We start from the raw sequence: 14485 nt of genomic DNA, 5'->3' as shown, positions 1-14485 counted from the left end.
CAAGATGGGGAAGGACACATTAACTTTTCTGGGAAGAAGGCTAAAGTAAAGCTACTGAGATGTGAGGGGTAGTGGCCACCCTGGGTCTGGCCATGTTGCTGGAAAAAAGGGCAAGAAGACTCGAGGCCAGCTAACTTCCTGCTCCCTTCCTCCAGTTTCCCTCACCATCCCCCCAGAACAGGCAGACCCTGGTCCCCCTCCCTAGAGAAGCACCCTTCGAGACCATGCAGAACCAGCTGGTCCTGGGGTGGCTCACCCAGAATCCTGGCCCGGAGATCCATGGCTGGCAAGGATGGCTAGACAGACCCGTTCTCTGAGCAGCTGCCACCCAGACGTCGAGCCATCAGAATCGTATTGCTTCCTCTCAACTCCCTCAGCGCTGGGAGCTGAATCACCCTGTTCCCACCTACAACGTCCAAGGACCCAGACCTCCCAAATGTGCCCACCATCCCCAACCGTCCTGTCTCAGGAGGATTCTGCACCCACCCTGACCTCTATGTTCACCTCATGCCCTCATTCACCATCACTGGTGAGGTCTCTGGGGTCGGGAGTGGGCTGCAGACCCCAAGCACGCACACTGAAGAAAACAGGCAAAGACCTCCACTGGCTGCCAACATACCTCCTGAGCTCAGGAAGTTGAGAACACATCCCAAAGTCAACCCCAGTGGAGGAGCAGTGGTTGGGACAGCAGAGTGACTCAAGGCAAGCCCTAGCTTTCTCTCCAATTCTGCCTCCATAACATAAAACACCCCCTGTCTAGTGGGGTGTGATAAACACCCCCCCTTGTTTATCCCATGCCCTTGGAGTGTGCTGTCAACTCCTAATGGCTGCAAACAAACCTGCCACAGAAAATAACTATGCTCTTCTTGCTGGTGCCTTCATCAGCCCTCATCCCATTTTAGCGAAACTTCTGCTTTTGGAGGGAGAAGACGAGGACACTCCATTTCCTACTAGAGGAGACCATTGCTATGGAAGGTCTGGCTCTGGCTGCAAGTGTCATTCATTCCACTGCTACTAAAAACCTGTACCCCTACCTGCTATAAATCTATTGTATTACACTGTTATTAACTATGGGACCAATGCTTCTCTGGAAAAGGAGACACATCCCAGGAAACAATGTCTCATACGAGCCTCATGTATAAAACAGCCAAATCGCCCTGTTCTCACCAACATGGTACCACACACAAGCCACTGGGGTTCACTTACATCTCTCAGTGTCGTTCTGGTCGGCAATGGCCTCCTCCAGGGCGACCGACTTTGGCTTTTTGTCCTGACTTCCTTTCAACCTTTCCCAGTCAGTGGGGCTGAATTTGCACACCTCGGAGTCCTTGGTTGGGGGGTGGCCACCTTCTCGCTCTTTCATCTCCAACTCTGAGAAGCGCATCATTGCACGCTAGGAAGAGAATGGAGATGAAAAAAAAAAAAAAAAAAAAAACACCTTACCATCAAAGCTACTTCATTGGTCTTACCTTAAAGGAAAGTATTTTCCAAGAAAAGTTTGCCCAAAACCAACCACACTTTATGATACAACTGAGATACTTTAAAAGTTAATGATACAAATATAAGAGTGTCTATATGTTAAGCAGTGACACACTCTTTATTCATAAAGCCATATGTGTGTAGAGATATATGTGGTGTGTATGTATAGCCATACATACACTGTGGCATAGAGACAGACATTCTCTTTCGAAGGTAAATAAAACAAAACAGAAACACAACGCAAAGAAAGCAAAACAAAAAACACAACAGAAAAGAAAACAAATGCACAATGAATAAAGACGACCATGGCCCACAAACTTCCCTTTGTATATTTGGAAATGAAATTTAACTCAAAAAGTTTATGTAAGATTCTAGTAATAAAAATTTGAAGAACTGACCTCACAGTAAGCAGCGGGTAGACATAAAATACTGTCCTCTTGTAATCCTTCCATCTATGTAATTAAAATGGGCACTCAATGGATCATTTAGATAACTTCATCCATTTTTATAAGCATAAACCAATTTTTTTCTTAACATTGCAAAACAATTTGGCTTTATTTAGCTTTTAATTAAAAGTAAAATATCTTAAGGAAATTCCTAGACAACATCTATCATTCACTAGCAAGTTAAATACATACTCTATCCCTTTAATCGAGGTTTTTGTTGTTGTTGGTTTTTTTTTGGTGAAAGAAAAACTGCACAAATCTCACAGACATGCGGCGGCTACACACCTCCACCAAGTATCACGTAAGGCATTCTAAGCAGTGCTGTTAGGTTTATTTGTTAACGTACAGTAAAGTAACGGCAGAGAAATCAAAGCAATTGATACGTCAATGTCATGCAGTATTTTAGACATCCTTTAAAACTTCCGTTATCAGCATTCAAGTGGAGTTTGGTTAAAATCCACAAGAATCCACTTATGTTCCCTTACTGGATACATTTCAAAAAATTATATTATCATAAACTTCATTAATCAAATCTGCCCTGTGTCCTGCTCTCTAGTACCCCCGCCCCCTTCCTCTTCGAACATTAAAAAAAATAAACAAAACAAAAAAAAACTGACAACTGGTCAGGCTCCTGCAATTTGGGTGGGGGGCTCACCTGCAATGCCCGCTGCTCCCGGCTGAGCTGACTGGAATCGGCGTACAGTTCGGTTGTGACGCACTTGAACCGGTCACCCACGTAACCAGCAGAGTTGGCGATTCTCTTTGCCAGCTTAGATGGCTTTGGTTTCAGAACTTTGCCATCAGTTGATTCTGCCTCATCGGCTCCATCTTTGGTATAAGTGGGGGTGGCATCCACACTCGGTGGGGCACCGCCCACGCAAAATGGTTTGGGTTCCTCTTGGGTTTTCCCAAAAGTGACCGCGGGACCATCGCTCCCCGGGGTCGGCTCCAGGAACGGAGTGGAGACCGGCATTGCCAGGTTCTCCTTGTTGGTTCCCGCTGGAACATTCTCCTTGCTTAAGTTGAAAACTGACTGGCCCGGGGCCTGTTTGAAAGCATAGGTGTCGTGGAAGTCATTGATGCGTCCCAGCTCGTCTCTGAGGGTGACGAAATCCCGGTGAGGCTGCAGGGCCGGCTCAGCTGGGGGTTTGCTGGGCTCAGCGCTCTGGCCAACACTCTCAGCTGTGAAGCCGGGTTTGGACGTGTTGGCTTCAGTTTTCGCGTCAGGCTCTTCCCGGAGGAGGTCTACATAGACAAGCTTGTCACTCTTGACGACGGTCTTCCCTTGATTCCAGCTAGGGCTGGGCTTGAGGTTCTTGTCTGTGGGGACTTCTGGATGTAACTTGGCGCCACTAGCTTCGAGTATCTCGGAAAACCGGTTTCGGAGGCTCGGGTCCTCGTAGCGGGCCCTCTCATGGGACCGGGACCTCCTCTCCGGTTTCTCCTCTTTAGTGATCTCGATGGGTGTGTGAGGTATCAACATGGGATGCACCATGCCCAACCCCAGCGCGTCCTGGTAGGTCACGAACTCCGGCCGGCCTGTGGGCAGCCCGTAGGGCAGTCCAGGCTTTGGGGCGAGGTGCCCAGGAAAGAGACTGCCGCTGGGCAGCAACACTGGGTGAGGGTAGACAGGGCCTTTGCCATGCAAGGAGAGGGGACTTATGGCAATGCCTTCGGGTGCTGGGTAAGGGAGGTAACTCCTGGGGTAGGGAATTGGCGGGGACCTGAACGCCTCATTTGGAGAGAGAAATATCGAGCTTGGTGGGAGGCCGTTCTCATTTGCTTTGAAGCTTGGCTCTGGGTTGCTGGCTTTGGTGCCCTTGCTGCCGGTGCTGCCGCTGTGCTTGGCAGGCGTGGTTGGGGGCTGGCCCACGTGCTGGATGACAGACGGTGTGGTGTCCACGGAGCCCCTGCTGGTCTTGCTGCCATCGGCAGTGGCGTTTGGGGCTGGAGATGCAGAGGCCGGGCGGCCAGCGCTGGACACTGAGCTGGACACATTAGTGACCACGGTGTCGGTGGCGCCCATGCGAGGACACGAAGAACTGCGCTGCTGCGGGAGGGCCCAGTCCAAGGCCTTGTTCTTCAGCGGCAGGCCTTTACCATTGTTCTCTTCGTTAGGACTTGGCCCAGGCACCACCCAGGACGAGGGAGCCGTGCTAATGATCTCAGATCTATAGATACCACAGCCGTTTCCTGGAGGAGATAGTGTTTCTTTCGGAATCTCACTTCCGGAGAGCACTAGGCCACTTCCAGCTCTGCTGTGAACCAGGACCGTGGGTGCCATCTTCTTCACGTGGTCAGCTTTGGAAGTGTCTACATCCACCACTTTAGAAGATAAGTCTAGTGGCTTATCGGTGACGTCTTTGGTAACCGTCTGCTTCTCCAACAGAGGAGGTGAGCTGCCATCCTTTCTCTCCTGACCCGCTGTTTTCCGAGTGTGCCCAGGAACTGGCTGGGCGCTTTCGGCTCCCTCTGGAGCCTTTGGATACTTGCTGCTGCAGAGTCTGGCTGCGGGAAACTCGCTGCTGACCGTCATGTATGGCTTTGACAGGGTGACAGAGGGTGAGGTGGAGATCCGGGCATAGTGCTTGTGGAATTCAGAGTAGGTGTCCGCAGTAGGCTGGGAGGGAAGGTGGACTCGGGGTGAAGGCCGAGGCGAGGGGGGCAACAGGAGAGCTGTGTCCCCCGGCAGGCCGCTGGTGACCGCCTTGGCGGAGGGCACCCTAGGCTGTTTACTGTTCTGGATGTGGGGGTATGAGTGAGAATCAACCGGGTTCCCAGGACTGACACCCATCTTCCAGGGCAGGCTTTTGTCTGTGCAGTGGACCAGAGGCGGGATGGCTGGAGAGGCGGAAGGCGTCGAGAGCCTCATGGGGGAAGCCAGGGACGATGGGATGTGGGGACTGACGTAGTGAGGTGGCGGCAGGTAGAGAAATCGCTCCCCATTGGTGCAGACTGGCGAATATAGCGGCTGGGCCAGGCCATACGACTGCTGAGGTAGCAAGGCCTTGTACATGTTCAGGGAATACTTATTTGGCGAGTCAAGGAAAGGGTAGATGGCTGGCGTGGCCCCCTCCATGTAGGGATTGACCCAGGGCAGCCGCAGGTAACTAGCACCATTGATGTTGAGCGGGCTCTGTTTGTCACTGGCAGGCCTGTCTAAGCCCAGAGTTTCTGCTGTGGGGACAGCACTTTTTTGTATTCCTGGTGGTGTCTTGTATATAGCACTGAAGCCATTCGGGGGCTTTCCAGAGACAGCGGAGGCCTCCACCGTCTCAGGTGTATTCGGTTTGAATTGCATCTCTGGGTTTCTTTCGGAAGAAAACCCCAGACCGCCTAGAGTGGTTGTGGCAGCCTCCCGCCCTTTCTCTGAGCCCAGTCCACACAAGCTAGAATAGACGATGTTTCCGGGGACACGCAGTCCTTCCCGGATCAGGCCAGTGCGGTCCATGCTCAGCGCTGCCAGGCCATCAATCCGATGGGCCGTGGTTGCGTCCACCTTCACACAAGAAGAACACGGGTGTTACCGAGAATGTGCCTCCAAAGCAGCCCATCCCAAAAAGAAACCACAGACTAGCTCAGTAGGATATCAGCCTCAAGATCTGAGCGGAAAGGGTTAAAAAAGCAAGGCTTCACAAGGTCTGTGCCCCCCTCCCCCCTATCCAGCACCCTCCTCTGCCTGCCTTCTCACCTTTGTCCGACTAGTATCCTGGAAGCACGTAAAATGATCCCTTTACACTTGAGGCCCCTGCATTAATTCAGTCATCTATTAACTCTGGAAAATCCACCTTCTCAGCAAAAATTCTTCGCTGCAACTGAGGTGGTACCAACTCCACTGCTCTCAGCACCGACCTTGTGGGGTACAGATTTCAGACTTACCCTCCCTGGGTCCGGTCAGGATGGGGTGGGGTGATGTTCACTGGGGCTTTCCCAGATGTGGGGAGGCATTATTTAACATAACAAAAAACCCCCAATCTTTCAGGGGGACAGCAAGGAACAGAAGACTTGAGCTGTCTCATTTCGAAATCAATAAAGAGGCCATGGGTCAAACTGCAGTTGTGTCTTTCGACTTCTTCTCCCTGGTTTCTGAAGATGGCTCTATTTCATATTTTACTGGGAAGGTAAATCCTCAGGGTCTACTTGGAGGCTAGAAATTTATCCAGCTGGGAGCGCCGGTGGGGCACATAGCTTATCAAGGAAAAGGTGGTATGGACCCCACCAGTCACCAAGGTACGAGGGCATAAATGGCAAGCGCAGCCAAGAAAGCAAGCCAGGAAGAAACTGGGTGAAGCCTTGTCCCACTGCCTAGGCTTTCTCCAGCAGCCCCCCAAAGGCCCTTTAATGGCATGCAAATGAATGCACGATTGATTACAGATCACTGATACTCAGATAGCACATCAACAGAAGCCATTAATCTCTTACCACGTTGTGGTTCAAGGGATTTTCTTCCCTTAGTTCCAGTCTGGCCTTTGAAGCGTCACCATCATTTACGGGAATTTTCCTATTTAAAAGGACATACCAACTTCGTGAAAGCATTCCTCATTTAATATATCTTTCATAGATTACCCCGGAACAGGCCAGTTTCTAAAAACTCTATTTTCCCAACTGCCCTTAAAAAAACAAAAAAAATCCTCCCCCATGGCCCATATTGAAAGTTATCCCCAAATGGTGATTCAATGGGACTTGGAAAGAAACCAAAGCAAGGCAAGGGAACGGGGATGCGAAATCACAAATATGTCCCTGAGTTGGGTAAGGTAGAAATTCTGCACAACTATGTCTCCTTCACGATTGTTTCTCCACACAGGCTGGGCAGGGCTATCTGGGCCCTGCAGTCCGAGCAGACCCTTATAAGCTCTACCTGAGGACAGGTGTGTGGGTACAACGGCCAAAGCCAAAGGGGCAGACCTGGAGACTAAAGTCTATGGACCAGCCATGTCAACCATTTCTGTGTTACCCAGGAGGACAGGTTCTCAAAACTTTTCCCCAAACAAAGTTAGGCACCACGTCCTAAGAAACTGGTTTCCATGGTGATAATAAAGCCATATATGACGGCCTTTATCAAAATGATGGGGGATACACACAAATATACAAATGTTAGCCACTTCAGAGGAAGAAGCCACACATCTGTGCCAGGCTGTTGCGGCTGCCCTGAGACTTGTTATCAGAGAGCATTGATAAAGAAAGTGCTTGGTGCCAACTTCCAAATCCCCAGGATAAAATCGCTGACAAATGGCAGAGCAAAGTTTCATCATTACCCCGAAGAGCAGCTTCAATTATCTACTGCTTAGCTGCCTCTACCCCACACTCCCAAATCACTGATTAGAAAGCATAACAGAGCTGTTGGGTGACTGAAACCAGGAGCCGGTGGCCTCGCCAAATAGGCGGCAGAGGATCCGGAGAAACCCTGGGCTTCCATAAAGTGAAGGGTGGCTTTTGCCCCATTTATTACTGAGCAAACTATTTGTTTTAAAAGCACATCGAATGCCGATCCACCTGGGCCCACACTCCTGACATTTAGAGTTAAAGCAGCATATAGACTGGGATTAATTCTCCTTCATAAATATGAAATAATAAATTAAGGACGAAAGAGCACTGAAAGGCCGCTTTAGGGGCTAATCTCTTAAAGGGCGGCAATGCTTCGCTGAGCCGGGTTGCCTGTTAAAACTGTAAATCAAGGGCTGCCAGCTAGGCAGGAGATCTCTCCCCACCACCCCCCTTTGGGCCCACTCTGGCTGTGAGGAGGTTAAGGGAGGCTCTGCTCAGGAGCCCCAGGGAAGGACCCACATGCTCCCCAGGCCTCAGCCAGACCCACGTATTCACCTGTCGTCACTGATCCCACACATGCGGACCCTCTCGCTGTTCATCCAGCTGTGAACGTTCCCATACAGGGGGGTTGCTGAAAGCATGTCGTCTTCTTGGATGGCAGCTTTTCTTCAAGCGTCTAGTCTGTTTAACAACAACAACAAAAATCCCAGGAGGCTGAATAAAAAAGAGCCAAACAGGGAATGAGAGAAACCCCCTTTCTAGGCAAATTCATACGGAGTGTGGAATGCACACTCGGGAAGGTAGAGCCTGCTTGGATGTTCTACAGACAGCTGGGAGTGAAGTATGCCTGACCCAGAGGTTCGAGGAAGGGGATGTAACTTCCCTGGCAGGAGGCGCCGGGGATGTGGAGGGCCCACCACCTTGGGGCCCCATCAGTCAAGGTACTGCATACGGCACCCTACACCTGCCATTCTCCCTTCCCCTTTCCCAGCCTTTGGAGAACACACTTGCATAGAAAGCGGCTGGTGGGGGATCCCGCGGAGCCCCACACTGATTCTTCTTGGGGCTGAAAGGATGGGGGAGAGGGGGTTGGAGGTGGTAGGAGCGGAATAAAAGGCACAGCAGTCCAGTGCGGCAGCCCAAACTACGACTCATTTCCAGGGCTGTGGCGTGCACGACTTACAGGTGGAGGGTTAAAGTGTCAGTGGGCTGGCAAGCCACCCCACCCAAGCCCTAGATTAGATTAAGCCCCAAACCCGGGTGGTTTTGCCTGGGTGGTTTGGCCTGGGAACTGCAAAGGGAGGCGGCTGAGTAATTCAATGACGCCTGCTCGCTGGGGACAAAAATCATTAGCGAGCGCAGAAGTCTTAGCAGCCCGGGCTGTTGGGCTCCGGCTGCGAGCCGCTAGCACTGGGGGAGCGGGCAAAAGCCACCCATTTCCCATCCACTGGGAAGGAGGGAGGGGGAGGCGGCACCTTCCCCCCTCCTTACCTTCTCTGCTCACCACCCCCACCCACATCACATTCTAGTTTGCTGCATGAGTGAAGGGTCAGGACAAGCTGCATTTTATTAACAGGATTATCACGGCGCGTGATTTATCCTCGTGCAGGATTTTAATTGCTCTTTGGAGGTTGAGCCGTTTCTTTTGACTGCGCTTCAGCCCATATCCTGCTGTTAAATGCTGGGTTAATAAGTAGGGGAGCCTTTAATGCCTGGGACCGATGGCCCTCGGCAATTCCCCCAGCTCGCACGCTGCCTTGTCCAGGCACCCCCCAGCCACAGCCTCTGTACACCGGGACCCAAACCTGAGTGTGAAATCCCTGGTGTGCAGCTCATGGGGGAACTTTTCTTTCTCCTCCCTCACACCCACCCACAGTTTCCGAAAGCCCAAATGTTCCCTAAGTCGACACATTTCCTTTGTTAGCAGGAAAAAACATGCAAATGATTGCTTTTACACTTTAGCACAGGGAGCTGACTGCCAGGTCGGTTGGGTGGGAGCCACTAGGACCGGGGAACACCTGGGAGACCCCAATCCCAAAGCCAGGCTATCCCTCTGCATTTCTTTGTCCTAACTCGGGCTTTTGTCCACCAGCATCCCTCATCGGCCCCTATACATAGAACACCGTCTGTTAATCGAGAGCCACGCGCGCGGACACACACCACGCATAGTTAGAGCTCAACAATAAAGCTGGGAGAGAGATAGCAATCTCCCCATGTGTCCAGCCTGGTGGGATCCTGGAGAGGCTATTTGTCTAGAAAGTGTTCCTTTCTTTAGGCAGGCTGGGACATTTCCAGGGGGCTGGCTACAGCACCCCAAAGACAGAATCAGTCGGATGCAGGCATTGAGGAAGATTCTGTGGGGGTTCACAGGCCGTTCTTCTGTGTTCCGAACATGCACATCAAACTGGGGGTAGGCCACCACAAGAGAAGGCTCACTCAACAGTGTGTCCCCTCTCTAACCCCTGCCACCCTTTCTAATGAAAGGAAGACAGGTCTCAATCTAGAAGGTGGAGCAACATTCCTCCGTGCAAGTGTCCTGGGCATATGGCTGCCACGGGAGGGCCATGCCATGCCATTCCCTGGCTGCGTGTCATGATGAAATTTGGACCTTACACCAAAGGCTCCCTCTATCAAACCCTTAAGAAAAGGATGAGGGGAGTTACACCAGCTGCCTCCTAAGAGCTTCTGTTAGTTGTCACCTGGGGACAAGGACCTCTGAGCACCTGACTGAGGAAATAGGAAGGCTGTTGCCACAATCACCCTACTGAGCCCTTCCCCCACCCCCAGGGCCTGCAGCCCCCTTCCCTTGAAAGGGTTTTTCTTTGGAAAGGGCAGCCTGAATTTAGCAGGTGAGGTGGACGGAGTTTAGAAGGGACAACCTGGGACCATAGAGTGCTTTCAAAGCTTCTCCCCCGCTCCAGATCTCGTCTGGTTTTCAGTATTAATACTGCACAGATAAATAACACCCCGTGTCAGAATGAAGTGCTCTGACCAGCACAGGATCAGATGGAGGGCTGAGGCCCAGAGCACGGTCCAGGGTCACAGATGTGGGGGTGAGAGGGAGAAGGGTGAGGCCCAGTATTGGATCCTGCTGACTACACCTACACACACACACACACACACCCCACTCTCTCTCTCTCTCTCTCTTATAATCTTTAGCTGCCCCATGAACTTTTTGTGAACTGTTTAAAAGTGGAGGTCTGTTGAACAAACAGCGGCGCCACTGCCAGCCATAATTTCATTGCAACGAGCTAAAGACTTTTTAACTCTTCAGGTTCCTGGCCCAAGATGGAGCTGGGTGGAAAGGGCCAACGAGCCAGGGCCCTGCCCAGCACGAGGCCCTTCTCCAGAGAGACAGCCCACATCCTGGGCAAAGGCCAGACTGCTTACAGCCCCCCTCATCTCTCTGGGATGGAGAACCGACGAAGGGGATCTTGGGGGTAAGGGACACACAGACAGGGCCAGACAGGCAGTCATGCTCACCCCACTCCACTTTTAGAAAGGGCTACTGAAATTGTTGGAGAGGTGGGGTCTTTCTTTTTAACTAAGGAAAAGTTCTTCAAAAGTGACTTTCCTGACCCTTGGCTGTGGGTCATGGTGAAGGGGGTAAACGATGTGATTTGGATGACAAACAGAGCAGATGCTGTGCTGCTATATATAAGATGTGTATTCCCCCTTATTTCTCAATGACCACCCCACCCCGGCCTGGTCTTCCACAGGCAGGCTATGCTTCTGGCAGTGCCAAGATGTGTGAAGTCAGTCATGAAAAGCACTTTACAAGCACCAACCTGTTTCCAGTGCAAGCTGCTAAGCTATACCTTGGCTTTGGGTTTTAACCCTTTTTTCCAGCAGAGGAGAGAAGGGGGCAAGGATGCCGGAGAGGGATAAAGAGGGAAGGTGGCCCAGAGAAGGGGTCAGCCCAGGAGACAAGAGTGTCTGGTTTCTGGAAGAAGAGACAGGAATTGTGGTGGCTGCCCGCTGAACACCCAGCTCTTGGAGAGACAAAACAGCCACCCCGCATGGAGGTCTCTGGCTTTGCGCCTGAGTGCAAGCACAGGAGAGCTTGAGTCTCCCTCGACAGACTTGGGCCCTCATCTGCTTTAGGAGTCAAGTTATGATTACCCCCAGCCTGGCCTGGACACTGGGGAGAAGCACCTGATTGGCAGAAAGAGGTCAGAGGGACTACGATTAGGAGCTGTCACCCCCACCTTGGCACCCTGTGAAAAGACACGTGGGGGAACATGGGCCCTGAGCTGCACTCCAGTGGTCTGCCAAGTCCTGCCATGAAGATACCATTATGCGCCAAGGAGAAGGACAGAACTTTTTTTTCTCCCTTTAAGGCCGAGTTCCCCTGGCAGACAACAGACAGGGTGTAAAGGAAGGAGCCGTGGTTGTTGAGAGGCCAGCCTGAGTGCAGGGAGGGGGGCAGTGCTGGGCCACTCTTGGCACCTCTCCTTTCTCTCCACCCCGCTCTTCCTGGCACCGGGCCACTTTCCACTGCCTCCGCCCTCGAGGTGACGGATGGATTGGTTCAAGTCTGCACATCAAGCTTGTCAAGTGGCACCAACAAAATGCGAAGCAGCACCACCACACTGGCCCCACTCCATGCCACCACCTACAGGGCCCCTTCCCAGGGCCTTGCTCACTAAGCATCCCTTAACCCATCAGTCAGTGGCCAAGGAGGCCTGGACAGGTTTGGGGGAGCACCTGGTCCAGAGGACTGAGTGGACATCAGGGACCCCAGGCAGCACCGTGTGCCAGGGTCGACTGTGGGCTGGGGACCTTTGCAGGACAGGGACTCCCTCAGTGCGTGGCCGGTCCTCCAAGGAGGATGCGTTGAGAGCACAATCACCACTGCCTTCCCGCTCTCTCGTTCACAGCCTGTCTCTGGGCAGGTGGCTGAACCTCTTCAGCCTCGGTGCCCTCATCTGTAAATATTTGGCACCCTGTTTTCCAGAGGATTAAACTGCACTCAGGACTTGAGTTCTGCCTGGCAATAGCTGGTGCAGGCCCCGTCTAACGCCATTAAGCAGCATCTAACTCCACTAAACATACTATATAACAAACCCCCAGAATGGCTGCGTGGTTCCTTTATGGCAGTGGGGAGACTGAGGAAGGGACACAGAGGGGCCAGGGAGGGGTGACCTTCAGCAGGGCAAGTGGCTTTCATGGAAGCTTGCAGAACAGGAGCCCCTCCTGAGGCTGCTCCAAGCCCAGACTGAGTCACCCACAGGCACTTCTCTATGGGTGTCAAGGAAGGGAGGGGTGAACGACTTTCTATTTTAGGATGGGGGGCTGCTTGGATGTGGGAGCTGAGAAAAAGTGGTCCAGGGTGTGAGGCATTGGGGTGAGTCCTCCTGGGCTATTTTCCCCAGTGTGTGTAACAGTGGGGAAAGGGGAACACCAAGGATGCCTCCCAGGTCAGGGGAAGGTTGCAGGTTTCCAAGGGTATGGTGGAAGGAGGTCGCTGGCTGGGTCCTCCAGCCTGTACAGGGGTGCTGAAGTTGGGCTGAGGGGGAATGGGAGGCGTGATCTGCCTGCCAAGGTGTTATCTCTCGGTGCACCCTGCAAGCCTCCCTGAAAGCCTCCCGGGGCATCCCCACTCCTGCCCCAGGTTTTGCATTTGTAACAGACAGCACTGCTGAGGGCTAGCACTGGGGAGTAGGGGGTAGGGAGAACGAGAAACTCGCGGCAGGCCCTGACCTGCAGCACCCAGCACCTTCCCCACCTTCCCCCAGGGCACTGGGGATAGAGCTACTCGGGGCAATAAGGAGTGAACTTAGCCAGCAGCGGCGGCGGCGGGTGGTGGGGGAGGGGCGCACCCTCCCGCGTCTTGCCCCGATCGGTTGGCAACAAAGGGATTTTCTCTCCCACCGCACACACACACCCCGTACGACTGCGGGCTCCTCGCAGCTCCTCTGCCAGGTCCCCGCGCGGGGCAGTGGCCAGCACACATCCCCGCCCTCGGCCCCCGCCCGACCTTCCAGGAACTCCACCTCTCTCCACTAGCCCTCCGAGACCCCGCTTCACACCTCGCCTGTGCGCATCTCTGGGCTCTCCCTTTCCCAGGCGCCTGCCACTGAATCTCGACAAAAAGCAACTTTGGGTGGGCACACGGAGAACCCAGAATGTGCGGTGGAGCTCACCAGGGGACCGGGCACTGGAGACCCCTGCGGCCATCGTCCTGGGCTCCCTTTGGCCAGTCTGGAGTGTTGCACTCCATGGATGCTTCCCCCCCATCTCCCCTGATTGAAAGATGCAAGCCAAGTGTAGCCAACTGTAAAAGGGGGCTTGGGGCTTGAGGAGAGGGGAGGGCACCAGCAAGGATCAACCTGGAGAGCTGCTGCCAAACCAGGAGTGCTGCCCGCCACACACTCCCTTTCCCACACAGCAGAGCCATGCCCCCCCCCCCCCATCGGCTTGCGGAACTTCCCCTTCTCCCCTGACGCCATGCCTTGGCTTTTTGTCCCTTTCACTTTCTTTCACGGTGGTGCCACACACAACAACCATGTGTGTATGCAAGGGGGGGCCCCACTTGGAAGCGGGTGTCCCCCCACAGGAGGCAGCAGCCCAGGACAGGAAACCTAGGCTGAACGCAATCAATCATCCTTATTCCTCTCCTTCTGCCAACCCACACCCCTCCCCCGCCCCACACCCCCTCCGGTGGGGTCCCTACAGGGCTGGGTTCCCAGCTGGAGTCTCCCCCAACCTGGAGGCAAATGCAGAAGAACGGATCCATAAGGCTATTAACAGCAGCTATCATTAGTACACACAGGAAGCACAAAGGAACTTTTTACAAATAAAAGATGCAGAAAACACAGGGTCCTGCAGTCTGCACCCGGATTCCCTGCTGATTGTGTACCGCCTGGGAGTCCTGGGAAGACTGGGGATGAGGGTCAGGGGAGGACAGGGTCTCCCACTTTCTTAACAAGGAACAATAGGAACCCCATGTCTGCTACTCAATCTTGGAACCAGAACACCCCAAACAAAGCTGTGGGAAAACTGCAGTAGACGTGGGGGCCCGTGAATTTTTGTAGCTGTTCAGAGCTTAATTACTCCTCCTTGATCCGTGGGACTAGACACGACACCGCCAAGGTTAAAATGCCCCGAACAGCGCCGAGCAGATGTGAGCGAGCTGGCAGACGCGCAAATGAGGCCTGCCTCGGAGCACGATAACAAGTGACTAATACATTGCATATCGTTGAAAGAAAATTATTTTTCTCTAATTTGCATTTGCTTGGGGAAAAAAAAAAAGCCAACCAGAGTCCCTCCTCACAAGCTCGAGTCTAATCCTG

General features: G+C 52.9%; 1 protein-coding gene across 4 annotated transcripts in view; it reads right to left on the bottom strand.

Moving 5' to 3' along the window:
• The window catches only part of BCOR (BCL6 corepressor), a 42343-nt gene that overhangs the window by 15957 nt on the left and 11901 nt on the right, over nucleotides 1-14485 (bottom strand). For 2 of the 4 annotated variants that reach the window (XM_052663197.1, XM_052663200.1), the window contains exons 2-6: nucleotides 7746-7871; nucleotides 6348-6426; nucleotides 2581-5424; nucleotides 1878-1931; nucleotides 1207-1393 (exon numbers count right to left, since the gene is read on the bottom strand). In XM_052663197.1, coding sequence (XP_052519157.1) covers nucleotides 1207-1393; nucleotides 1878-1931; nucleotides 2581-5424; nucleotides 6348-6426; nucleotides 7746-7831 — 3250 coding nt within the window. In that variant the 5' untranslated portion in view covers nucleotides 7832-7871. The remainder of the gene's footprint in view (nucleotides 1-1206; nucleotides 1394-1877; nucleotides 1932-2580; nucleotides 5425-6347; nucleotides 6427-7745; nucleotides 7872-14485) is intronic. The other 2 variants (XM_052663198.1, XM_052663201.1) reach the window with 1 other exon arrangement.

Source organism: Budorcas taxicolor, chromosome X (genome assembly GCF_023091745.1).
Source record: "Budorcas taxicolor isolate Tak-1 chromosome X, Takin1.1, whole genome shotgun sequence".
NCBI classification, from domain to species: Eukaryota; Metazoa; Chordata; class Mammalia; order Artiodactyla; family Bovidae; genus Budorcas; species Budorcas taxicolor.
This window is presented reverse-complemented; position numbering and strand designations above follow the sequence as displayed.